Source organism: Musca vetustissima, unplaced genomic scaffold, assembly GCF_032173495.1.
Source record: "Musca vetustissima isolate MV318-11 ecotype Yass unplaced genomic scaffold, APGP_CSIRO_Mvet_v1 utg896, whole genome shotgun sequence".
NCBI classification, from domain to species: domain Eukaryota; kingdom Metazoa; phylum Arthropoda; class Insecta; order Diptera; family Muscidae; genus Musca; species Musca vetustissima.
The window spans coordinates 281,721-308,101 of NW_026887934.1; the positions used below are offsets into that span (position 1 = coordinate 281,721).

Genomic DNA, 26,381 nt, shown 5'->3' on the forward strand with positions numbered 1-26,381 from the left:
TTTTAAACATTTTAATCAACCTTAATGTATAAACATTACAGACTTATTTCGAGGATCTAAGGTTAAAAATATGGTCTCAGACAAAGAATTCGCGAACATTATTTTTATTTACTAGAAATCCGTATTACAAAATTACAGCCACTTCGTAGTAAGAAGGCGATAAAAACCCTAAAAATAAGAGCGGTACATTTGGATCATTTATATTGAAAGTTGTTAAGTCCATTTTAGGTTCCGATACAAATTTTGATTTTTTAGGAAAGTTCATGTTTAGAGCACAAAGTCAAAACAAAAAAATTAATGCCACTTAATCATATTTTTGAATCAAATCAAACTGAAACCTTTAAATATCTCAATATAAAAAAATGGAGTTAAACCACTTTCAATGGACTTAAACGACTCATTTATATTGAGGCTATACCATATTAGTTGAGTCTGTTTACTCGATATTTGGTAACAATTGTTACCAAATGTTACTAAATGTTGTCTGTTTTCCCAAAAATCTAGTAAAAGAGAGACAAGAGAGAGAGCAAGTTTGACAGTTCAATAACAAACTTACTGGAGTTTACTGAAAGAATTTTATGCAGTAAGATTTTGCAAACTCAGAGCCTCCATGAATATATTACGAATACATTTTTTATTCAATGAAAATCCTTCCTCTTTGAAAACGTGTTCTTCAACAAATTCGGCCGAGTAAATTCTGATTGGGATTTCCGATAAATTTGGTAAGATTGCCATTATGTTTTGATCTTTTGTTTTTCTCTGAGAGAGATTTTAATATTTGTCTCTTTGAATAATTTGACTATTTCACAAATTACGAGCTTTCAGCAAATATTCTGCTAAAATTTGTCAGATTCTCTATGACCAGTATTTAATAAAAAAGCGCACACACACACACTTATATATAAATATTTAACACATTAGCGAAGTTCAGGACTCATTGCAGGACTGATTATAGATAGCAATAGAAACCGGGAGTATCACTAAACGATGGACAGTGTGATGTGACAAGGAGATGAATCCACAATGAAAGGATGATCCAAAAGGATGATCTCTTTTTCTTGTTTTGATTGATTTGCGCCTACGAGCGAGCATTGAATCATGAACTATGCTATTGTTGTTGTTGCTGCTGCTGTGAATTCGTTAATGTTGGTTGTTCTTTTTTTTTTTTTTTTTGCTGTTGTAATAACGGTTATTGTTGATACCTGTTGCTGTTGAGTTTTTACTTTGAGTGACGTTCTTCTAATTCATCCAAAACAGTCAGAGAGAATAAGAGAGGGAGTGAAAGAACTGCAGTTTTTCTTTTTCATTCTTTGAACCTGGGGGGAATCAACTCAAAGAATCATGATTGAGAGAGAGTGATTTTTGATGCATGAATGCATGCATGCATGATAATATAATACTGAGAGAGGAGAGTAGTTAGTTGGATGTGACAGGCGGCAGATATTAGCTGATATCGATAAAAATAGAAAACGCTCGATTCTTTTTTATGTTTGTAATAATAAAGCAGTTTTTTGTTATGTTTGTTGTATGTTATGATTGATGTGTGATTAGCATAGGTACAATAATGGAGTACGAATAGTTGTTGTTGTTGTACACTCTTACATATATCATATGTATGTATATGTGTCTGCATGTACTTAGTATATGTATATATTTGGATACGCACATACCCAAAAGTTTAACAAAAAAAGAACAAAAAACACATTTAAATCGAAATGCTTTTTGAAAGCCGATAATAGTAGTATTTTGTTTATGATAATGACAATAATCCTGACGATAAATAGTTATTACAAAAAATAGTCTAATTTTAGGCGGTAATGGGCGGCTATGATTTATGTATACAGTAGTTGTTGTAGCAATTATCAATTATCTGTACTGTATATAGTTGTTGTTGTAGTGGTAATTTGTATTTATGCATAGTAGTATTGTATATATGTATGTATGTATTATATATTGTATATAAATATATCATTATGCGCAAATATCACGGTGTTACTGATAAAAAAATAAAAAAAAACGGAATATGATCTCGAATTTTTGAAGGTTATACACCAAAAAGTGAGGCTATACATGGATTAGTATTTTTTTGTTATAGATTGCAACTAATGCACCCGGGTTTTGAGCTGTATTAACGTGGGTGGAACAATATTGCCAAAAACAAATTGAACAGAACTGTGAAATGTATGAGCGAAGGGGTAAAATTTACCCCCTTTTCAAAAATTCAATGTTAATAACAAATAATCCCGTAAATGGTATTTATATTTTTTACTCTTAAAGCCTAATTTAAATTTTCCAATTCCAAAATTGATTGACAATTTTTTAAATATTTAGAATAACCTCACTTCTTAGTACACATTTGAAATTTCCAAAAAACAAATCTCGATGCATGCCATTTGCAATTATATATATTTTTATGTAAATGTTAATACCGTGTTAAAAATGGTGGGGGTATATGGAGGGAATTGCAGAGATAGTAAATATTTTTATTTTGTTTTGTATGTATGTGTCTATATATATGTGTGTGTGTTTTTTTCAGTTTTATTAGCGATGACATATGACATTCTTTTAGTGGAAACAAGAAAGGGGATATAGGTATTAATTTGTTTCATTTTCGTTTTTAGTCAAAGGGAGTTACGGTTTTGAGGTTAGTTAGAGGATTTGCAGAACATATAACTCTTTTGCAATTGTCATCAAAAAGCATCACCCTTCGGCACCAAATGACACCATAGCGGCGGCAACGGACATTTGGCGCATCGGGGCATTACTTACAAATCAAAATAAAACTCAACAAGCAAAACCTAAAATTGATTAACTTTTAATTCGTTACCCTGTAACTGGACCAGACGGAATGCTTCGCGTATTGTTGGCGTCATTAGCAGACGCAAATTGCTCTCAGCTTCTGCGGGCAGTGAACGTAACAACTCCATGGATGCCACAACAAGTTGAGCCAAGGCTGCCCTTTTGTAATTCGAATCCTTGAGGATACTGGTGGCCCTCTGCTGTTCAATTTCCGGCGAAATGGATTCCGCTTCCGTCTTTTGCGGACGATTTGTATCGAATGGATTGTTGCGACTCTTCGGCTGGAATTCACTGATCAATGTGGTCATGGTAATGCTTTCCTCCTCGGCCATTTGTTGGGTGAATTTATTGGGCGAATAATCTGTGGTCTCGGAAAAACTAGAACCATTGCCATTCTCAAAGTTTCCATTTATTGTTATGCACATGGACTTGATGGGCCGGGCCGATCCTGACGCCAAGTGTTTCAGTTCTGTGTCGGAATTGCGCAGACGCCCATTCTCTATGTCGTGCAGGGTGGAATTGCTTAGATACAGCTCACAGACCAAATTCCAAGCGTCCTGTAGACAGAATAGGTAACGCACAAAGTTTTCCTTTTTCTTGACCTTGGTGGTGTTGAGCCTAGAACAGGATTCCAGTATGAAATTAAGATCCTCCGGTCCCAGATTGTAGATAACTATGTCATTTAGATAGGAATCGACCAGAGCAATGTAGTAGATCATCCACGACGATGTCATTTGTTTGTAGAGATTGGCGGCGTATTCGATATTGGCCACCTTTTGCATTAGGAATTTCAGGCCTGGGCGTGAGTCAAACTCCAAAGCGCTCGTTAGGAACTGCAGGCAGCAACGTAGTAGTATTTCTTTTGAGCGAAAGTCCAAATCATAGTCGTAAGTCTGTTGGCTGGCCGTTGTGTAGTTGTCGAAAATGCACGTGGACACAGCCTGAGGAACACATTTGAGACGAGACAAAAGTAACTTGGCCACCAACTGCAGCAGCATTTGATTGGCCAACAATCCAACCACCAATGTCTTGAAGGGTATTCGAATTACAAAATTATCCAGGTTCGAGTTGAAGCCATTGTTTTGGGGATAAAGTAGGAAGGAGTAGCTTCGGTCATCCGTTAAATGTTTGTCCAAGTGGCTATTGGGCTTCGTCGTTCCCGGCTCCCTTTGATTGTCCGACAAAAAGACCTGCTGGGCCAATGAATATATACGTGTCAATTCTTCCACGGTGCTGTCACGCCTGGCGGCAACCTTGACATTCGCACAGTCTCCATAGAAGCTATTGGATTTTTCATGGAAAGCAAAGGATAGTTGTCGCAAGGGAGCGATGGTGACAGTGCAGGCTCTGTGTATGGCCGAGCAGGCAATCATCCATTGGTATTCATTGAAGAGAGTTCCGGTGGAGAGTATAACATGCTTCAGACAAGAAACACCTACCCGGGCCACCGTTTCCTGCACCTGCGCCGCACACTCGATGAGTACGAGCAGCAACTGCTTCAGAGCCAGTGTTGCGGAATTTGACACCTTCGTCAAGGACTCCTTAGTATCTGACGACGAGTTCTCGTCATTTGTCGTGGTATTGTAGTCCGTTTGCGGATGACTCCTCTCCTCCAACGGTTCGGTGACAAATTTCAACTTCGAATAGGAGTTATCACTGGGCTGGACAATTTGTGTAACTCTGGTCCGTGTATTGGAGGTTTGTTTCTGGACCTCTGGTACGGACATTTTTATGAAATCCACCACCAAATCTGTTGTCATGCAACAGCAATGCTTGAAATTCTTCTCCACCAGCTGCCACGAGGTGCCGGTCTTATTGATGTACCGCAACCAGTCCTGAATCATCGGTATTAGCAGATGATTAATGCAGTAGAATCCGAATTCTATGCCTGGATTGCTTAGCAGGTTCTTGAAATGTTTAAAAATGGTCTGCAAAATTGGAGCCTGGTGTGAGTAGGGACACACAATGAGGGAGTTGGTGAGACCATCGAGTAGCAGGAACCACACTTTCAGTACTCCCGAAGGCTTGTCCATTTCATCGATCTTCACAATGTTCTCCTTGTCGATGTGCAGTGACCGATAGGAGATCATGTGCTGTTCGTTTTTGGTCTGCAAATAGTCATTGCCAAAGTAGGTGAAGTTCTCCATGGAGTTGGGAATATTGGCATCGATGATGTGTGTATAAGATATGCCCTTGATCTTGTAGGTCGAATGGAAATTCGGACACTTTGGCATGTTATACATGAAGCCGAGTATGGAAGAGCAACGCTCCAGAAAACGCAGGGTTTCGTGTAGGAACTCGGTTGGTCTAAAGTTGGGTTCCTCATTGGAGTCCGTGTTATTGCCATTTCCGTTGCTACTACCGCTGTTGCCACCACCACCACCGTTGCCACTTCCTGGCACTTCCAAGAAGGACAGCAGACACAGAATGCAGTCCAAGCCAGCATTGGCAAATACCAAGGTATTATCCGAATCCAAAAATACCCGGAAAATATCGATTATGTTGCTGGTGCTCAGCATCCGTGAGCGGGCATTTCGTAATGTTCCGAATAGTGGACGCCATCCCGAACGTATCTCTGTGCGATGTGCCTCAACAATTTCATAGAGACACGCTACAATTTGATCCTGTACATCGGAGTCACAATTGTCCATGCTTAGCAAATTCTCGAAAGGCTTGAGCAACGCCTCATTGAAGTGGAAATATGGCAACTCGGATTGCTCTACCAGCAGGGCTGTTACGATATCGTGAATGTATTCAATGGCTCGTTTCGATATCACCCTGTCACGATGACAGGCCGTGTCCATTAGATGCGGTCCCGTTATGGCCCAAACCTTTAGTATGTGCAACAAAGGTCGGGGACTGCGAAACACCTTGAGGGTAACATCGCCAATGCGATGTAATAGCAATGACATGGGTAGAGAATCGTGTTTGCGCCATCCCTTGCTAGGCCACCAAACTCGGCTACCGCCCTTACGAGTTGCTGTATTCTTGTACAGCTGTTCCCTGGAGGCTCGACACAAATTCTTGAGAAACTGGCATAACGAAGGTAAACTTAAACGTTCTGCAGCATCACTGAACAAGTTCTCGGCCTGATGGGAGAGGCCACACAACACCTTGGTAGTATCGTTGGGACTAAGCAATACCGTTTCATTGGTGCCCGAATACACCTTCAAAATTGATGTGATATTCGTATTCGGACTCTGCAAGGGTGCTTGCAGGAAGCTGTATACATCGACGCTGCAATCAGAATGAAATAATTGAATACCGGTGCGGTATGCTAACTTCGACTTGTATTCCACTTACCACGTCTCATCATCGTCAATGGGTATTGAGGCCAAATTAAGTTTGTCATTCTGACCTCCGTTGCACTGTAACTTCTCGCCCGTTTCAATATCACGATTGGCATTCGGTGAAGAGGAGGGCACCGAAGGGTTTCTCATGCTAAACATGTCATGTTCCAGTTGGCTGACATGCCGACACACCGCAAATATGGATTGCCAACAATCTGGACTATAGGAACCCAAATTCAGACCACCGCTAAGCACCACATCCATGGACATGGCCTGACTGGCGGAGATGCGTGGTCCAGTTGTCTGGCAAACATTAGAAGCCAATAGATTTAGAATTTTTCCTGCCAAGTGTTGCAAATTCAAGTTATTGCTTAAAGTAGCGGCCTGCAAAAGAAATGTTAAGAGGAAAGCGGTTTTAAGGACCCCTTTTTTAGCAAATGTTCTCACACCTACCGAATGCAAACCATCCAGACACATGGCATACAATGCCTCTCCGTTGGACTTGGTACTTTTGCTCTTCACTCGCAATGTTCTCTTGGAGAGTGCAACAAATTTACTTGAGCTGGAACTGGGTAGATCACCCAAGCCTGAACTTAGCACCATTACCATCGAATCCCAGCAACAGGTGAGCAAACGTCTACTTAACTTCTTGGCCGCCTCACGACGAGCACTGGACTGTTCATCGTCGGTGTATTTAACATTTGCCGTTTGAAGACGTTGCCATTCGCACATCATCTGTGTGGGTCCCAAGCCTCCTGCATCGCATAGCATATCAATCAAGGCACATCGTGAATCTTGATCGTTCCTATCCAATGATTCCAAAAGATTGGTCACCAAAACGCTCTGATAGAGCTCGCAGAGCCAGGCCGACGAAAGATAAACCAAAACACCGGTATTCTGTACCGAAGTTACAAACTGTTGCTCCGACATAGGTATCATGATCTCTTTTTGCATGTCCGCATAGTAACCAGCCTTCTTTAGCTGCCAGCTGAGTAGCAGTGCTGAGTAGATTGCCAAGTATATGCCGTCAGCATTGATGATGGTGAAATTGTAGTCGAAGTCGGAAATGTTTGCGCTATTCTCTTGACATACAGCCGAGGCAAACTCTTGCATCGCCTCATCGACCTCAATACATGATCTGAGTCTTGCCAACTTGGGCACCAAGTCTACACACAAGGCCTTGGCAAAATCTCGGGCATGTTGCCGATCGGCATCGACATCGGAACGTATGGGAAATACGGGTACTTCCAAATTTGTGTAAGGCCAACGATTCAGTTCGCCGCGTGAAGCTTCATCACTTGAGGTGGAATGCTCCTCCTCTTCGGGACCTTCGGTGTCGCCCGAACCATTGGAAACAACATCATTCTCCACATGCTGATCACCATCGCTTTCCGATCCCGAGGAAGCTTCATACACACTCTGGCGAAATTCGACCACAGCATCTCGATAGGAGGGTGGTAAACGTGCCATTGATTGATATGTCAATGGGCCGGTGTAGTCAGCATCCTTCAGTTGCCCATATCGGCTGTTGACCACATTCACAATTTGATCACTGATGATCGTCTCATTGATCTCTCCCGTGCACAACACCTGTAAGCTTTGTAGCAATGCAACCATACATTCAACACTGGCCTGCAGACTGGCCTCTACGACAAAGCCGGCCCCATTGCCGCTACCAGTGCCATATGCACACTCCTCCATGGCATCAATCATCCTAAAAGAAACACCGTCTGAAACACAAACATACGGACAGAGGAGATCTTGAAATCTACTTACAGTCGAAATAGAGCCATTTCGTCACTACATCCTGTTGGAGTGGTTTTATCGGCATATAAAATGACCGCAAGGTCGATTAAACGTTCTGGGCTTTTGAATATCTCTCGCACACATTTCAGGGGTTCTGTGCGATTTTGGGGTGTCGGCAATAATAACATGCGATGGAACAAGGCTTCCAACATTGGCCTTAATGAGCCATGGGAACCTGCAATGCGCAGCAGTTGTATGCCCGTTAAATAAACACAACGTGCCTGTGCGCCATCCAGACCAGGTCCAGTAAAGAAGCCTCGTGCCTCATTCTCTATAATATGAAGAGCGTCCCTGTAAAGGTAAATCGATTGATTTGATACAAACATACATCTAAATTCAATTTAAATTTAATTTTTTTGATCTTACTTATAGGTAAATTTCTTATCCAAATTGACACGGCCCGGCGACCCCAAAGCTGCTGCCAATGTTGGGCAAAATTTCTGCCACAAAAACGAAGTGAAATGTGGATTGGCATAGACATTGCGTGGCAGAGACGATGTCAATGTCAAAATGCATTCGGTTAAATATAGGGTACAGGTATTCTCCACTTTTTTATTCGGCGAATTGTTTACGTTCGGTTCTACAAGGCGGCTACAGAGCCATTGCATTACCGGTATTACTTCGTTGTACACGGCAGTAGCCTGTGTTTGGGTCATCAAACCAGCGGGAGCGGTTTTCTTTACATCTTCGGCCTCCTCGATTAGAAATGTGCAGAATGTTCTCAAACATTGCGATGCTGCCGCCAAAGATGCCGCCTTAATTGCTCGTGATCCTAATTCCCAGCATTCGCCACAACGCGATAGTATCTCAATTAATAATCTGCCATTTAGGGTGCATGCCGGAGAACATGCCATTGCCAAAAAGAGACGTAGCACATTAACAACAGTGTCCTCATTATTGTTTGTGGGCAGTATACCCGAGGTGGCTCTCAACAGTTGTGACGGTAACCAAACGGAATCATCTTCAGGTTCCAGACCAATATAGAATCGTTCATCTTTGATTATTCTCTGTGTTGAAGGTAAAATAGAAAATGGTTAGTTTGAGAATCGTTGTTGACTTCCATATATTATTTAATCGATGTCGTATCTTCATCGAGTGTTAATACAGAGATAATATCAATTTGAAAAAATAAAAAGTTCGCGGCCGAGAATGCTGTATCATTAATTTGCATCCGCGCGGATGTTTTTCAATTCAATTTATTTTCGTATACGAGAATGTAGCCCAAAGGGTCATGTGGGATTCAAAAAACAGCAAAATATAGACTACTCCAAAAGCTTAAAACTAATATATTAACGTCTATTCAGTTGGAGGGGTCAGAACCCTATGTACTTCAAAAACAATATTTTATTATAGATTATTTGACACAGCGACCTAGCACATAGGGCCAAGGACAACTTTTTTAAGGCGACTATATGAATTCGAGCCGTTGTCCAAGCTGTAATCGAATTTAAGGTAAAACTTATGTTACTTCAACTATGAATTCAGTTACGAATGTCCGGGTCCATTCAGCACAATAGTAATACTATAATAATAATTTGTTTCTGGAATACTTATTAGAAACAATTTGTTATATACACTATTCTGTCCATTAGCAATATAAAATTCCAAATTATGAATCTAAAAAATGGTTGTTGTATGTTTTGGAAAATTGGAATTGAAGTAGGAAGTAATTAATACAAATGAAGCAATGGCTATATCAGTTTAGAATCTCCATATCACAGCCCAATAATTATTATTTTCAAGGCCGTACCTGTTGACATTTGAAATCCCCATCCATACCCCTAAACATAAATATATGTCATCCCCTCGTTTCTCGTTGACTTACATATTCTTAGCGATGATCGATCGCCCAGACATAGACCAACATAAAATGCACCATATTTATTTAAATTTAAAACTTATACACAATATTCTCCTGCGCCATCCTAATATACCAGAAATGGGATGACAAAAAAGTCAAACTAAAAACCTTTTTGGTAAGGATGTCACGTACTGACAACATCTTGAATCGATATGATGACGATGATGACTCCCTATCGTAATATACATATGTAGGAGACCATGTACTTCAAAAAAAAAATAAATGAAAACTGCCATGCACACATTCGCCCACACGCACACACAGTCTTATTCACTTAAGGATATATGCATGTGACCCTATAAGAATCTTGGGACGACACGCATAAGTACTTCAAACTATGGAGGCTTTTTCTTTATTAGTTCATCAATAGCATAGGCCCATACTCTCTTGCTCATACACACACAAACCCCCATCTCAATATATAACCCTTAGACATCACTTACATGCAATCCATTTAGGCCCATTGTTACAAATTTTGGACGTTTGGTATCCAAAGCCATTTGTAAGGCTGTAAAACACACTGAACGTAGTTCATGTGATGGATCCCTGTGTATACCATGCTGTCGATATAATTTGTCTGGAATCAAATACAAGAGGGTATTGTTATTGATATGTCTTGTTAATGTATGGAATCTCATCGCATCTCATCATCTTACCATAGGCAATTTGTGCAGTTTGTCGCAGGGCATTGTGCTTGGTTCCCGTCGACTCCTTTATTATTAAAAGAAACAGGTCCTCCATACTGCTGCCAATGCTATTGTTTTAGTTTGTTTGTTCGTCTGTGTGTGTTGTGTGTTTTACACACAATCCACAATCAGGTTTTTTTGTTCGCTTTTTTTAATTTGTTTATCGGAAAAATGAATATTTAATTTGCAACTCCTTCTTAATTGTGGTGCATATTGTCCAAATAAATTCGAATTTTCTGCATTTCTCAATTGAGTTTGTGGTGCTGCTGCTGGTGTGTGTGTATTTATCCTTCTGCTACGCTGAATGTCACATATGTTTGCTTTGCAGTAAGTATGACTCAACTTGTAGAAAAAATGTACCCAGTTTTTTGAAAATTCAAGGTTTAACAACTTCCTTTTTCCTTTTCTGCTTGAAGTTTTCTCTATTGTTTCGTTCTTATTTCAATTATCTTCGCAATTCATCCAAATGTTCATATTGCGTTAATATTTTCCCCGAAAAACTTTATTAAACTTTTAGCAAATAAAAATATTTATTTTTTTTATTTATTTTTTAAGGAAAATTTATTTTCCTTTACTATTGTCTGTGTGCAGAATTTATCTGAAATACTGTTTGGGTTGCCACAACTAACTACGGGTCGGTCGTTCGTCATTATGAGTCGATGGCTGGTTGCTTGGTATGCACACTAACGGCAGTAGTAGCTGTGCACGGCGCATGTCCAAGTCCATTGTCTGAGCGAGAGTTGTGAGGCGGAAAATCAATACATTTTTGACATTTCTCCCTTACGCGCGCCATTCTTGTCTCGTTCATTAGTCCGTCTATGGTGTGTATGGCAAACGCTGCACATGTTTATCCTAAATTGTAAATTCGCATCTGTCTACTTTCCGGGGGATGTTATACTAGGCCGTAGCCATGTTTGTCGTATGACAAATTATTATAACCCTATACATGTATTGAGGTTTCAGCAAAAAATATCCGAGACTTTATATAAAATCTTGATGTTATACAAACCAGAAATATTTAAATTCAAAATTGTATTTAAAAAAATCTGTAAGATATTGATATTACAGTTAGATATTCAGCCTTATTCTGGATATTTGCTAGGGAGATATCTCGCATGTAAAAAATTTTCGCTTTCACATTCTCGCCTTATTCTGAATGAATAGGAAGATGCAAAAAATGCGAGATGCAGATTCGACTTTTCGAAAATGGTGGTTGAAAAAAAGATTCGTGTTGCCATATCGTAAATTAAGTTGCAATGTGTGTGGCCATATTGTAATTTAAGTTGCAATGTGTGTTGCCCCATTGCAATTTAATGGTGTAACATTTTTCAATATATTATTTATTGATTTTTGTTATTAAAAATTGTTACTTCTTATTGTTATTTAAACTATATAACAATACAAATGTGAAATATCAAGAATCCGCTGTATAAATGCTTTGTAATTAAAAGAAAATAAATTAAAGTTTGAAAATATGGCAACCTACAATATGGCATGTCAAACAGCTGTTCATTGTTTTGATGCAATTTGGTGCAACAACTACAATAGTTTACAAATAAAAGACCATTTTTTATGATGGCAAAAAGAACGATTTAATTAATTAATTCACAGTTTATTATTTCACTACATAATTGTGTGCCTTTTTATTTAATTCCGATATTTTATCTCCCCAAATTCTTAAAGTGGTCTGTTATGTTATGATTTGTTTTTGAAAATTTTTTTTTTGTTCTTTCATAATTTTTATTTAAGTTTTTCACTGTTAAGCGGCTCATCAGGCAAATTTGGGTTTTCCATAATTTTTAAAATTTTTTTCTTGAGAGACAGATCCTCACCCAAAATGTCTGTATTTCGCCTCCAAAAATCAAACTCGACTTAAATATTCCTTATTACCTTCATACATTTCTTGGCAATTCTTGGTTCAGCATGCATCGTTATCAATAGGATTTCCAATGGCATTTTATTGGTTGTTTTCCAGTTAAAAATTTGCTTACTATCATTTATAATATTCTAATTCGTCATAGAATAAGTATTGTGTAAATATTTTTCATAAAAATAGTTATTACTTATGTTTTTGTAGTCAACTCCCTTTAAATTTATTAGCGAAAAATTTCGCACAAAATTTCCTACTCCCTGTAATTCAGAATACCTAATTTTTCCCCAAAGCGGATTTTTTCGCTTTCGAACTTCATTCAGAATAAGGCGAAAGCGAGAATGCGAAAAAATTCACAGGAAAATGTTGTTCAGAATAAGGCGAAGGGAAAGAGCGAGTAAATTCACATGGAATTGACATCCAGAATAAGGCTGATTATTAATATACACATATTTATAATTCCATACCAAAAATTGCGCAAAATTTTTGAATTTAAAAGTTTATAAGATATAAAAAATATATTAATTCTATTATTTCTATATTATGGCTAATATGTAATTCCATTCCGTCCTATGTTACAATTGTTATGTCTGTTGACTATAGATATATGTAGATATACTTCATCGGTTCGTCGTTATCTACAGCCTGTTGGTATCTCGCACTATGTATTGTGAGTGAGCTAAGTGTGTAGTGGAAATATTAATGGCGATTACAGTGTGGCTACGTTGTTAACAAACAGGTGGTTTATCTGCAATTTGCTACGTCAAGGATATAAGGAAACGGATGGATGTTCTTAAGATTTTTTTTTCAGCAACAGCAAAAAAATCAAAACATCTCTGTCAGTTGTACCAAACACATTCATATATGCAGACTCACACGCGCACACAAACAAAGGATGTTCTATGTAAATTGCATCATTTTAATTCCGTCTCTTGTTTTCTCCATGAATAATCATCGGTATTTTTGTTTTGAATACAGAACATAAATATCATCAATGGGCAGGCATCAGGTGTATTGGGGATACTTGAAAATGCCATGAACTTGAATGTTTAAATGTTTAAGTATTGCAATTTAAACATCAATTAAATTCCCGTCAGAATAAAATATATTATTCTAGCAGAGGTCTCAATTTTACATATTACTAGCTAGACTCAGTGCAAAGAGAATAAACAAAAGCAAAGGCAATAATTGAATAAAATTAAAAAAAGAAGCAGTTAACTTAAAAAAAAAACCGAAACCAGTTATATAGAATATATACGCATAACGATGTTAATATGCGGCTGAATGGATGACAAAAATAATACGTTGATTTTAAACGTTTTTAATCGGTAGTTTTTCTTATTAAATTTTATTTTGTTTATTTCATATAAATATTATATCAAAATAGAAGTACATAATTCTTATGTACATCACAATAACAATTCTAATTTAAAATTAAAAAAATATTTTATAATACTAAATGATTTTGTTTTGGAAATGATGAATGTTATGTTTTAAGTTAGCCATTTTAGAAAAAAATTAAATTAGTGTCTGTTCTTTAATATAAAAAGTTTTTCAAAATCACTTAGTGAAACATTGTTAAATTCCCATTTTTGTTCTGTTCCACTTGTGTCATTGTCAGTTATCGCCGTTGTGCAAACAAAGTCATGTATATTTTCTTCAATAGAATCTTCCATAATGAAACGATGCACAGTTGTTGGCCTGCAAATTTTAATAAAACAAAAAATATATTATGAAGTTCACAATCATTTTACGAATATTTATATTACACATTTCCATTGAAATATTTATTACCTAGTTTGTCCAATGCGGTGTACTCTATTAATAGCTTGCAATTCTTCACCAGGATTAAGTATGGGCTCAACTAAGAATACATGATTAGCCTCAACTAAATTTAATCCTTTAGATCCCTTAATAAACGGCATAAGCAGGCAGGTAATATTAAGACTAGGATTCTGAAATTATATTCATCATTACAAAATGTATTTGCTACAAAAATATGATGTATAAAACAATATAACCTTAAACTCTTCCAGTGTTTGTGGTGTACACTGTAGTCTAAATGTAATGTTGTTTTCTTTTAGGGCCGCTGCAATTGCCTGTAGAATTGGCAACCATTGTGAAAATATTAATATTTTTAGGTAGTTTTCTTCTCCAGCATTTGTTTCTCGATTTTGCAAATTTAGAATTTGCCTCACAATGTAGGTAATTTTCGAAGAATAATTCCCAATTACATTATTATTTTCTGGATTTTTAGCTTTAGACTTGCTAATGTAGTATATACTATAAGGAAACAAATTTTATTTATTTTATTAGTAAATTGTAGCTATACATTTACATCTTACTTTGAATGCTGTTGAACATTCCGACAAATGGAACATTTAAAACTACCACCTCTGTTGTATTGTTGCATGGACTTCAAACATGGGTAACATATATGATGGCCACATTCCAAAACGGCATACTAATTGGTTGTTGAAAAGTGAGAAGTTTTTTTTATAATTTCCAATGTGTTCACTTAATTTTCTACTTACTCTATCTTCGTCGGACAGATGACAAATTGGACATGCTCCTATTTCCTTGGCACTTTCCAAATGCCTAATATATTTCAATCTGGCTAATTTAATTGTGAACTGTCTTTGGACCTCGAGTAGTTCATTATGTTGATCCATAATACGCTGTTCAACTTCATGTTCAAATATCTTGAATATTGACTTATCCTCAGGATCATCTGTTAGTGTTATTCTCAGCTTACACATATCCAATTCATCGTAAGCCTTTATGGTAAACTCGATTTCGATCCATAGCTTTATTAAACGTTTACACAAATTTTGTAAATTTTCCAAATACAGCCAACTATTTTCCATGGTCTTTATTAGCGTATTTTCAGATTGTTTATTTTTAAGAAAGCCAAAAGTTACTGTAAAATCATAAGATTAGGGGTTAATTAGAAACCAAGAAGAAAAAGTTCATATACTCACTTTTGCACAACAACATTTCCAGAGAATGATTTTCCAGACCTTCTGTAATATTTGTATTCTTGTCTATGACTTTATCAAATAGTAGGCATTCAAAATTGTTTATTACATCACGAATCGTACACATTTTACATATGGGTTTCTTTTCTTTGGATTTCTTTTCATTTGTTTCCTTTTGCTAAGAAATTTTAGGAAAATGTACATTAGAAATCATTTTTACTAAATAAGAACTAAATTACTTACTCGTATCTCCCTCAAATGACAGTCATAAACGCTGTATACCAACTTCATTATGTCATTCCATATTGTGGAACAAACCAGATGCCGTGGCTTTATATTTTCCGTAAAATAATTTAATTCCTCAATTTCTTGTTGAAGTTTTTTCACAATTCGGTTTAATTTTGCAAACCACAGATCAACAATGTAGAGCAACGAACGGGAACTTTGGATTTCACTTAATTTCGGATTAGTTACACCAAAACGTGGCATACATTCTTCATAGATTTTTTGCAGCAACTGTGAGGTATCATTTATATTCAGTTTACTAAGGCCCTCAGACATGGCGTCGATAAGATGTGCGTTGATTTCTTGATCACATTTATTAACGGCAGCATTGTAATTGGCCTTAACGTTGGCCAACGTATTGGAATAAGTACTTAAATATTTCCATTCCAAGGCATTGTATTGTGTTTGATAGATTTCGATATCGGAATTTGTAAAATTTTGTATTCGTTTGACTTCCATTAGATTATGCAAAGCATGTATTTGCAACAAGCTGTCGACGCTGTTGTATTTGAAAGAAAAAAAGAATCATCTTATGACTTATATAATTAATTACATATGTATGTCCTACTTACGTTACATTGATGTAAACATACTCGTTGGCCAACCTTAGTACCAAATTATAGTGATTCGTGGCATCGTCATATTTTTCTTGTATAATATATAAAGCTGCCAAACCTAATGTTTTTAATAAAAAAATAAATTAATAAAAATTCGTTGTGTGTATCCTTTTTAAATATAGTCACCATTGTTCACGGAAGCCATTGCGCGTAATTCCGATTTACAGCTTAATTCATTGGTGGACTTCAAATACGAATGTAATTCTTGCGGTTGAAGAAACTGCTTCTGTTGCGCGGCTTGACTTTTACTATTGTTAGAATTGACCACAACGACAGGCATGGTACAAGATTGACGGATTTTCAAAAACGGTTGTAGTATCTAAAGTAAACAATAGGCAACGCTAATTTAAAATATACAAAGTCACTCCCTCTCTCTCTATCACATACAATTTTCATAATTTGTGGTGATATTGTACTCATCCGGCTCGTATACTTATGGACATTTCCCATAAACATTGTACGACAATCATCGTGCTGTTCATTATAAAAGAATTTCTCCAGATTATCAAACTGTATGCGATGCACCAGTTGTTGCTGTGGTGGGATTTGCAACTCGTCAGATATTTGAGATTTCCATGTGCGCCACATACATTTCTGTAAAACCTTTACCAATTTCAAACCTTTGGCATCTGGATTTGTTTCATGTTCCAGAACAAAATTATTAATCAAATAGTTCCAGGTATTCGGTTCGGTTACACTTTCAAAGCCCACAAAATGTAATAGCGGTTGTAAATCATTTAATGATTTTTGGATTGGGGTTCCGGTCACGGCCCAATGATTAATTGCTGTGGAACAAAAGTAAACACATGATTTTTCTATATTTCACAATGTTTGCTTGGAATGACTTACCTGGTATCATACGCACTAATGAAGCTACATTCGAAGTATTGGATTCAACCATTTGAGCTTCATCTAAACAGACGCGATACCACTCCAGCATTAATATGGTAGTTTTCATACGTATGAAACGTGGTTTGTTGCGCATTGTACGTTCGCTAGTATTTTCGTTGGTGAAATAAATCTCTTTTGTCAATATGTTATAGTCCGTCAGCACTACATCATAATTGGCCAGTTGCTTCGGACTTATCCATTTACCACCACAAATACCCTCATACAACAGGACGCGTAAAGTTGGTTGAATATGGCGTCTTATTTCAGAAAGCCACTGCAATTTTATTGTATTTGGGGAGACGATAAATGTTGCCTTTGTTTCCAATAAGCCATGTGTTGAAATAACTTCTTGCCAACAGTTGGGACACACATACGGATCATTGATATCGTCATCATGGTCAGCGTTATATTTGGCCACACATTTTATGTGCTGCCACAAGTTGCATTTTGTACATTGTATAATTTTATTGGTTGATTTTGAGCTGCAAATGCAGAATACTTCTTTTACCATTCGCCTTCTCTTCGCATCGGGCATTTGAAATGTTATATCCATAATGGGATGTGTTATATCATTTCTGGGGTTAAGCAAAATCAAGGCCAGCATTTCAACGGTTTTACCCAAACCCATTTCCTCGGCCAAAATACCTCCTGGTGGCAGTGTCAATGGTTCTGGTTCTTGCTGTTGTACATATCGTTGAAAACGATGTTTATATACAACAGTCTCGTTGTCTTTTGATGTTAGCCTATCGAAAAATTGTGAGAATTTGGAAGGACATCTTTCTTTGGCCAAAAGCCATCGAACACTTTTCAACTGATAATTGCAAAGTTTGGGAAGAAAATTTTGTGGTAATGATATTTCAGAATCTACCAGCTGCAATTCATCTCTATCATCTGCATGGCAGTTTTGTAATGCCTCAAACAGTTTGGTCGTCACATATGTTTTCATAATTTTTCTGTCCTCATTTCCATTATTGGCTGCTTCATCCCCATCGCCAGTTAAAGTCATATTAGACTTGTCATTGTCATTTGTATTCCCGAACAGAATCTCGAATAGTTTGTCTACTATCACTGATGCCTTTTTTCTATTTCCATATAAACCGTTTCGGTATAGAGCCATTAGGTAGTCGCCATCATTTGATTCAATGAATTCCAATATATTCATCAATTTGCCATTTTCAGCTGTGGTAAACAAAAAGGTTCAATGTTTGTTTGTATGTCTGCTCCAACTGGGATATTTATTGTTTTACTTACATTGTTTGATAATGTCCAGTAATGTTGTGGAATCATCCTGGAATACATCCAAAAGTTGCCAAGATTTTTGTTTATAAACAAAATAGTTGTTGTCACTTGCATTGCTGTTGGTAATTTTTGCAATTTTTGATAAAACAACAGCGTCGTCGGCGTCTTCCATCATTCTAATGTTTACACTTTTAAAAAGGGTTGCCATGTTTGCGTTAAATGCGAAAAATCACAGATTTGCATGACAGTCAGTATTTGTGGGAATTTTGTACGATTTTATTTTCCAAAAACATGAATGAAAAATCGAAGCGAACCCTATTAAACATATTTCAAAAACAAAATATTTGTTTAGAGATTGTGTTGTGTGAAAGTGCTTGAAGTTTTAGTACATAGTTCGAGACTCATTAGAAAGCTCTGAAGCAAGTGATCGAATTTGACATTCTCGTTCGTCTAATTATAGTTATTTCCAAGATATTCAATGTAGTCATAGCAACTTATGCCGAAGTCGAATACAAAATGTGCGACTGTATGTTTAAAAATATAAAAATATTTATTCTAAAATCCATTCGTTTACAGAAGAAATTTATGATTTGTTTATGAATAAATATCTTAATCATATTCCCAACTGGATTTTAAAAAGAAAACCTGACATTCCATTCATTTTCGCAGAGGTGAATGAAACCCTACCTTGTATAATTGTACCATGGTTAATTCCAATTTGTAAAGGAAAAGGTTTACGTATTCCTTCGATTTTAACGTTCGTAACATTTTGCCTATACGATTTTTTATATAAAACAGGATTCATTTTCTTTCACACAGGGACACAGGCTGTAAGAAATTAAAATTCGAAAAATATACAATATTGTAAATAGAGATGCAATCAGCCTGGTTAGAAACCAATGATAAAATTTAATATATACCGACGGATATTTGGAGGAAAACAAAAAAAAACTAAATTGGGTGGAGCCGACAGAATATTAAGTTATTAGTTATTTCATTATATAATACTGAAGTCTTTAAGCTTATTGTATTAATATTAGTCGTATTAAAAAAACAGTTCATTTCACCTTAAAAATTAACATATATAATGATACAATAATCAACAAAAGTTTTCTCTCAAGAATCACAAAATTAAATATAGGTTATAGTTACCCGGACCGATCTGAACAACAGATATTCTTCAATACAGATATTGGTTGAATGAAGAAAATTTAATTTACAGGAAATCAGACGAATTGATATATGGAAGCTATATATCGTTAGCTAAAATGCAAAAAGGCGTAACTAACAATAGCATAATTGTGTAGGAGATGCAAAAAACTGATTTGAGTGAAAATTATAAACATTTCAAATGAAGATTTTTCTAAGTTCACTTTTAATACACTGACAGATGTATACCTAAATAAAACAAAATTGTTTTTCAATTATTATATTATTATTATAAACCCACTTGTAGTTACGTCTTTTTGTTTTTTGTTAATAGAAGCTCCTTTTTTGACCGCAGACGTGTAAAACTTTGTCAACACATGTAGTTTATTGACATTCACAATATTCATTCAAAAAGGCAATTTTCAATTTTTTGTTTGTTAAGCCTTTTTGCATTTTAGCTAACGATATGTACCTGGACCGATTTTCAAAATTTTCATCGAGTTCGTCCTTGGTTCAAATAACTTTATGTGGTAATAAATAAACAAAAATAAAGAAATATTAATGAATGAAACAATTAAATAAAACGTGGCACATTTAAATATTTTTAATTATTATTTATCAAATATCGAGTGCTACTGAATGTAATAATTGCACCATGTTTTATACTATTTGAACTTTCGATTGGGTTCGTCCTTATGAACATAGGGAGAACAAAACTATTTGTTTTTCATAATTAAAGAAATAAGTACGTTAAGATGGTGTAATTGTATTTCATTTTACAAAGTAAAAAATTATTTATTTTTTTCATATTTAAGTCTTTATTTAATTGGTTTCATTTTCCATAGACCATCATTGAGGTAGTGACAATTTTCAACACCAACACCTTTGTTAACCTTAGCTCTGAAAGTATACAACGTTTAAGTGTAAGAGAAATGTAAAATATATCACAAGCAATTCCACTTACATGTCATCGGTGGACAATGTTGTTATACCAATAGCCAGAGCATGTTCTTTGCCTTCCGCCATTATGGCGACAACAGTATTCTTTTCTGCTGGTGTCATCATTGCGCCTGGCGATGTTAAGCCGGGACACATAATATTTGCACCACTTAGAACGAAGCGAATGGCACCTTTGTCGACTTGCTGCATATTAACAAAATATGGAAATTTGTGCAATAATTTGAGTGTTGGCATCCATTGACCCTCACGATGCCTGAAGAATATTTGTTCACCTGCACCATTTAGTAAGATTTCGATATGATCATGGCTTAAAAAAAGATAATATTAATTACTAGTTGTTGTATATATATGTATATAAAGAATTTATCTGGCGTATATTTTTACGGTCTAGGATTTCAACTCAATGGAAGTGTGTGCAGTTCAGTAAACCATTCATTATGTATGTCTGGATCCACAAAGGATTATTTATGTTTATTTACCATTTTGCAATGCGATAACTGTCCTTCTTAGGCAATATCAAATCAATGTGAGTCTCCAAATGTGGATACGTTTCCAATAGTTTTGCACGAATTCCCTTTTGTACAGATGACTTCAATTGCTGCACTGATGACAGACTTTCCTTTTCCTCAAATCTGTAATTGAAAAATAAAAGCCATTCAATATGAAAATTTAATGAATTACTAATGCGCCTTCTACATTACTTTTTAAACATTTCAGATAAGTTTTAATTTTCTGCAATATACTAAAATGTGTTCGCGAATATAAAAACAACAAAACACCAACCATGGCCTATAAATAAGGTCACCAAGGGAGATCAGCTGATTATCGATACCTCTCAAGTTTGCTGTCAAAATGCATTATTGTGAATTGACTTCCATTATGAAAACGTAAACAAAGTCGAAATTTTTGACATTAGACTTGAAAAAAAAAGCTGTTTTCCGATTTCGATTGCTATCTTGGTGAAATCGGAAAACGGCTTTTTTTCTCAAGTCTAATGTCAAAAATTTCGATAATCAGCTGGTCTCCCTTGGTGACCTTATTTATAGGCCATGACACCAACTAACTAGGGATAGGTAAGTCGACTTTTGACTAATCGATTAATCGCCTTTTTGTATTGAAAAGTCTCAAAGTCAAAGTCGCTTTTTATCACAGTATCAAACTCGCAAAGTCCAACACTTTTATATTCGATTTTAGATTTTCTATATAGATGTTTGGTATATAACCACAAAAAGAAAAAGGGATACAAATTTTTGACATATCACTGAACTGCAAAAATTTTTTGTTGTAATCGAATTCGGCTTCTGGGTGACCTGATATTTGGGTCATGGTTGTAATAAATTGCTGATGATGCTAAATTTGCCTTGCATTAAACATTAAATATTTTTAAAAATTAACTCCTCCCTTAACTCCCTCTAAAAATCTCTGAAAAGCTCTATCAAATAAATTTGTTGTTACCTGCACATCGCTTTAGTAGTTTGTGTTGACGTAAATCTATAGGATTACTCAGTCGACCTACTGATTCTCCAATTAGCTCTCAAATAACATTACTTGACAATTAAAATTTAAAAGATTAGATTTAGATTTTAGTATATTAATATATATACTTTTTATGTTTAAAAATCTATTAAGATATATTTTGGGTATTGATATTGAATTTCAGACGACCTTTTGAAAATTTGCCACAACAGTAGAGTAACCACCGTACCTAGTTAATTGATGTACACTGTAGACCTTTTGCATATAAACTAATTATTCATACAATTCATACACAAATAATAATCAAAAAATAATGTTATTACGAAACATTACTAATATTTCATTAAAACTTCGACGAAATTATAAATTTCCACACCGTAGGCATTTCCACAGTCTATTAGATATTCATCCGAATATTAGAAATGCCCTTAATCAACGAAAGCCGGTAGTTGCATTGGAATCGACAATTATTACTCATGGCATGCCGTATCCGCATAACATGGAAACTGCCTTAGAAGTGGAAGATGTGGTGAGGACAGTGGGCGCCACTCCAGCCACAATTGCATGTTTGGATGGCCGACTTAAGGTAGGTCTGACACGTGACGAAATAAGTAGACTATCAGAAGTTGAAAAAGCAGACGTCCTAAAATGTTCCCGCCGTGATTTACCATATGTAGTGGCCAATAGCAAATTTGCCGGAACTACTGTAGCCGCAACAATGATTATTGCCAATATGGCTGGCATTAAAATATTTGCAACAGGTGGTGTGGGTGGTGTTCACCGAGACGGTCATATTTCTTTGGACATATCAGCCGATTTAGTTGAGTTGGGCCGAACTCCAGTTGTTGTTGTTAGCAGTGGAGTCAAATCAATATTGGATATTCCACGCACACTCGAGTACCTTGAAACCCAAGGTGTATCGGTGGCTGCTTACACCAATGAAGGGAGATTTCCTGATTTCTATACCCGAGATAGTGGCTGCAAAGCTCCTTATGACTTGAACGGACCTAAAGAAGCGGCTGCCCTTATTAAGGCCTTATATGATTTAAATCTACAATCGGGTATGTTGATCGGAGTACCAATACCTAAAGAATATGCACTCGACAAAGACATGGTTAGAAAGGCCATTGATCAAGCACACAAAGAAGCCTTATCGAAGGGTGTAGAGGGTAAAAATGTTACACCTTTTATGTTAGCAGCGGTTGCCAACATTACAAAAGGGAACAGCCTACGTGCAAATATTGCCTTAATAAAAAATAATGCTAAAGTGGCGGCAGAAATTGCCTGCGAACTAAGTGGCAATACGAATACAACTCCTTTGAGTAGACCAAGAAAAGAACCACCACCAATGATAATTGGAGCATCGATGCTTGATTTGTGCTCGACCATGATTGATGACAGTCCTTTGGCTCTAGATGGTGCTACATATCAAACAAAAGTTAAGGAATCCGCAGGTGGTGTTGGACGCAATTTAGCGGAAAGTATACACAAACTACATGGTGATGCCAGCTTTATATCCGTTGTTGGTAACGATCATACAGGCAAAAGTCTGTTGCAACTTATGCCTCCCTCCTTGTGTAGCAAAATACACCTTGACGATCAAAATACTACCTCAATATGTTCTATTCTATTCGATAAGAATGGAAATTGTAAATTGTGTTTAGCCAACATGGATATACATAAATCTATTTCCGGTAAATTAGTCGAACAACACGAAGAAGATTTTCAAAAGTCACCTCTCATAATTATTGATGGTAATTTGTCCGTGGAAGCAATGGGCTCAATACTAACCTTAGCCAGACGCCACGATAAAGCTGTATTTTTTGAACCAACCGATATGCTTATAGCTGGTAAGCCGTTTAAACTCAGCCAACAACAATACCAGCAAATAAAATTCATATCTCCCAATGTATACGAATTGAAGACAATTGTGGAAACATTGACGGGCCAAAAAGTAGAATGGGATCCGAATGAGTCATTAGCAGCTGGTCAGGATGAATTGATAAGTAATTGCACAACATTGTTACAAGAAATTCAGCATAATTTCGATTGCATTGTGGTAACTTTGGGTTCACACGGTGTTTTGGTGAATCTACGCGGCAATTGCTTCCAACATCGGTTTTTCAATAATCAATCATCATTACATTACAACAGCCCTCCTTCCAAGACTGAGTATGTTCGTAGGTTCTATGCTGCTCCTCTCGTTTCGGATATTGTAAATGTTTCTGGCGCTGGTGATAGTTTCTCTGGCGGATTTATAACAGGCATTTTACGAGGTTACACTGTGGATGAATGTATATCATTTGGATTTGTAGCTGCAAGATGCGCCTTGAAATCGGAATCAGCTGTTCCTGTGCAATATTTCGACAGCGAAGTAGATGAAAAACAAAGACAAGAACAACAAATGCGTGATTTAGTGTTTTTGGATGTTTAATATCGTAAAATTACAATTATACATTTGTTTGTAAACTAAAACATTCTATGTGAAGTGTTCATATCTAGCATTTTGTATATTATTATTATTATTGTTAATGATTCTCTAGTAGGCCCATCTGTAAATAGATAGAAAGTTATTAAATAAATTTTCTATTTTTATAAAAAAAATAACGACTTACAATTTGACAACTTTATCTTTACCACCCGATGCTACTTTAGAGCCATCTGGTGCCCAATCTACAGCAAACACTTCATCAGCATGTCCCGGAAGTTCTTGTGCCAATTTTTTGGTTTGTACACTCCAAACTGAAATAGAATAAATATTTAAATCCGAAATAGATGATAGATTATTATTAATCATTCAAATTAATCATTTAAAAAACATCCTTTGATCCCATCTACAGCCTATATCCTTGCATGGTCTCATGCATACTGGGAAATCTTTTCAAAACTCACCTTTTAATGTTGAATCTTTACTTCCACTAAGAAGTAATCTGGAATCTGCCGACCATGCTAATGTGTAAACGGCCTGAACGTGGCCTCGGAAAGTGTTTAGGAATTGTCCATCCTTGGCACGCCACAGCCGCACAGATTTGTCAAATGAAGCTGAAGCTATCAGTTTTACATCTGGCGAGTATTTAACATCATTTACAACATTCTGATGCCCTGTCATACGCTGTACGCATTTATTTTGATTGGATACCCACAGATACAGTGTAAAATCATCCGAGCAAGATACCAATGATTCAATATCGTCTGGACACACTTGTTTGTAACGTTGCAATGCCATATTCTGTAATTCTTCCTCTGTGAAGTAGAAAAATGCAAATCATCAATAATCATCGAGTATATTTGGAGTATTTGCTGGTGTCATACTTTTTATGTCACAATATTTTTTATTTCGATCCTGAACTGGATGGAATGGACCTGTTCGCAGAACATAATCAGTATTAAGAGCAATGTTATTCACCCAATGGGCATGACCGGTGAATGTTCGGCAGAGAACACCATCAGCGGCACGCCAAATTTTTACCGTTCGATCTTTCGATGAGGTGTAGATTAAACCTGCCCCACCCCAACGCACAGCAGTAACTGCTGATGTATGGCCTGAAAGAATTAACAAATATCAAATATTTATTATTAACAATCATAATGTGCAATTACGTGCGTCCTAACTTACCCGATATTACCATGCAACATTGTCCCAGTACTGTATCCCAGATTCGACAATCACCATCACTGCTGGCACTTGCAATTTTACGGCAGTCTGGATTTTTGTGATATGGCTCCCAACTTAAACAATTTACCCACTTCTTGTGACCCGTTAATGTGCGTCCCAGTTGTTTGCCCGTTTCCGGGTCCCATAGCATAATATTACCTGTTTTACAGGCACTTGCCAACTTCTTTCCATCTGGTGACCATGCCAAATACATAACCCATTGTTTGTGACCAGTACATGTAAAATGCGGCGTTTCCGTATTAAGATCCCAAAGTCGTACAGTTGTGTCACCAGATCCACTAGCCAAATGCGTACCATCGGGACTGAAACTTATAGAAATTACAGCTTCAGCATGGCCAGGCATGGAACTTGTACATCTGGTCACTGGACGCACTTTAAACACCGACTGTGGCTGATATACAATGCTAATGACATTTTCCGTATCAATTGTCTTGAGGTCCAGAGTGGTGTCCAATGTCTTTTTAATTTCATCATCGCCAACAAAGAAGATGTACGGCGTGGCTTCTTCATTTTTAAGCAGAGCGTTACAAATTAAACCCAACTGTTCAACAGTTACGCCAGCTGGTAAATCGATTGGAGGCCCAGCCTCATCGCCGGTATCCGAAACAAATCTAGCCTGTACGGTTTCGGTAACATTTTCACCATCTGCATCCGTGGAATTGTCCTCGTTTAATTTAACTCTTTTCGACATTTTCCCAAACGAACGATACGTCCACACAAAATGTAAATAAAAAACACGTGCAACGTCGTGCTAAGTGTTTGTCGCTCACGAACGAACAACTTGATTTAAGTGAATGA

At 36.5% G+C, this 26,381-nt stretch overlaps 5 protein-coding genes across 5 annotated transcripts; 1 reads left to right on the forward strand and 4 right to left on the reverse strand.

The window, feature by feature from the left end:
- Positions 1 to 2,767: 2,767 nt before the first annotated feature.
- Positions 2,768 to 10,528, reverse strand: LOC133335785 (brefeldin A-inhibited guanine nucleotide-exchange protein 3). Its single transcript, XM_061544085.1, has 7 exons — positions 10,413 to 10,528; positions 10,200 to 10,333; positions 8,262 to 8,902; positions 7,866 to 8,186; positions 6,543 to 7,803; positions 6,103 to 6,473; positions 2,768 to 6,036 (listed from the first exon to the last, which is right to left on the reverse strand). Exons 1-7 carry the CDS (start codon positions 10,495 to 10,497, stop codon positions 2,799 to 2,801), a joined length of 6,051 nt encoding a protein of 2,016 aa, XP_061400069.1. The 5' UTR covers positions 10,498 to 10,528; the 3' UTR covers positions 2,768 to 2,798.
- A 563-nt stretch (positions 10,529 to 11,091) lies between these two features.
- LOC133335764 (E3 ubiquitin-protein ligase SHPRH) lies at positions 11,092 to 18,494 on the reverse strand. The gene is made up of 13 exons (XM_061544061.1): positions 18,335 to 18,494; positions 17,042 to 18,262; positions 16,580 to 16,977; positions 16,319 to 16,511; positions 16,148 to 16,250; positions 15,522 to 16,074; positions 15,294 to 15,468; positions 14,847 to 15,232; positions 14,658 to 14,776; positions 14,334 to 14,595; positions 14,107 to 14,267; positions 13,877 to 14,013; positions 11,092 to 11,171 (listed from the first exon to the last, which is right to left on the reverse strand). Exons 1-13 carry the CDS (start codon positions 18,492 to 18,494, stop codon positions 11,092 to 11,094), a joined length of 3,948 nt encoding a protein of 1,315 aa, XP_061400045.1.
- A 1,784-nt stretch (positions 18,495 to 20,278) lies between these two features.
- LOC133335765 (malignant T-cell-amplified sequence 1 homolog) lies at positions 20,279 to 22,171 on the reverse strand. The gene is made up of 4 exons (XM_061544062.1): positions 22,137 to 22,171; positions 20,911 to 21,123; positions 20,436 to 20,738; positions 20,279 to 20,371 (listed from the first exon to the last, which is right to left on the reverse strand). The coding sequence occupies exons 1-4, from the start codon at positions 22,169 to 22,171 to the stop codon at positions 20,290 to 20,292; spliced, it is 633 nt and encodes a 210-aa protein (XP_061400046.1). The 3' UTR covers positions 20,279 to 20,289.
- A 49-nt stretch (positions 22,172 to 22,220) lies between these two features.
- On the forward strand, positions 22,221 to 24,341 carry LOC133335766 (uncharacterized). Its single transcript, XM_061544063.1, has one exon. It carries the CDS (start codon positions 22,221 to 22,223, stop codon positions 24,339 to 24,341), a length of 2,121 nt encoding a protein of 706 aa, XP_061400047.1.
- A 105-nt stretch (positions 24,342 to 24,446) lies between these two features.
- LOC133335767 (protein Notchless) lies at positions 24,447 to 26,274 on the reverse strand. The gene is made up of 5 exons (XM_061544065.1): positions 25,524 to 26,274; positions 25,220 to 25,450; positions 24,800 to 25,150; positions 24,523 to 24,649; positions 24,447 to 24,459 (listed from the first exon to the last, which is right to left on the reverse strand). Exons 1-5 carry the CDS (start codon positions 26,272 to 26,274, stop codon positions 24,447 to 24,449), a joined length of 1,473 nt encoding a protein of 490 aa, XP_061400049.1.
- Between the last annotated feature and the right edge of the window lie 107 nt (positions 26,275 to 26,381).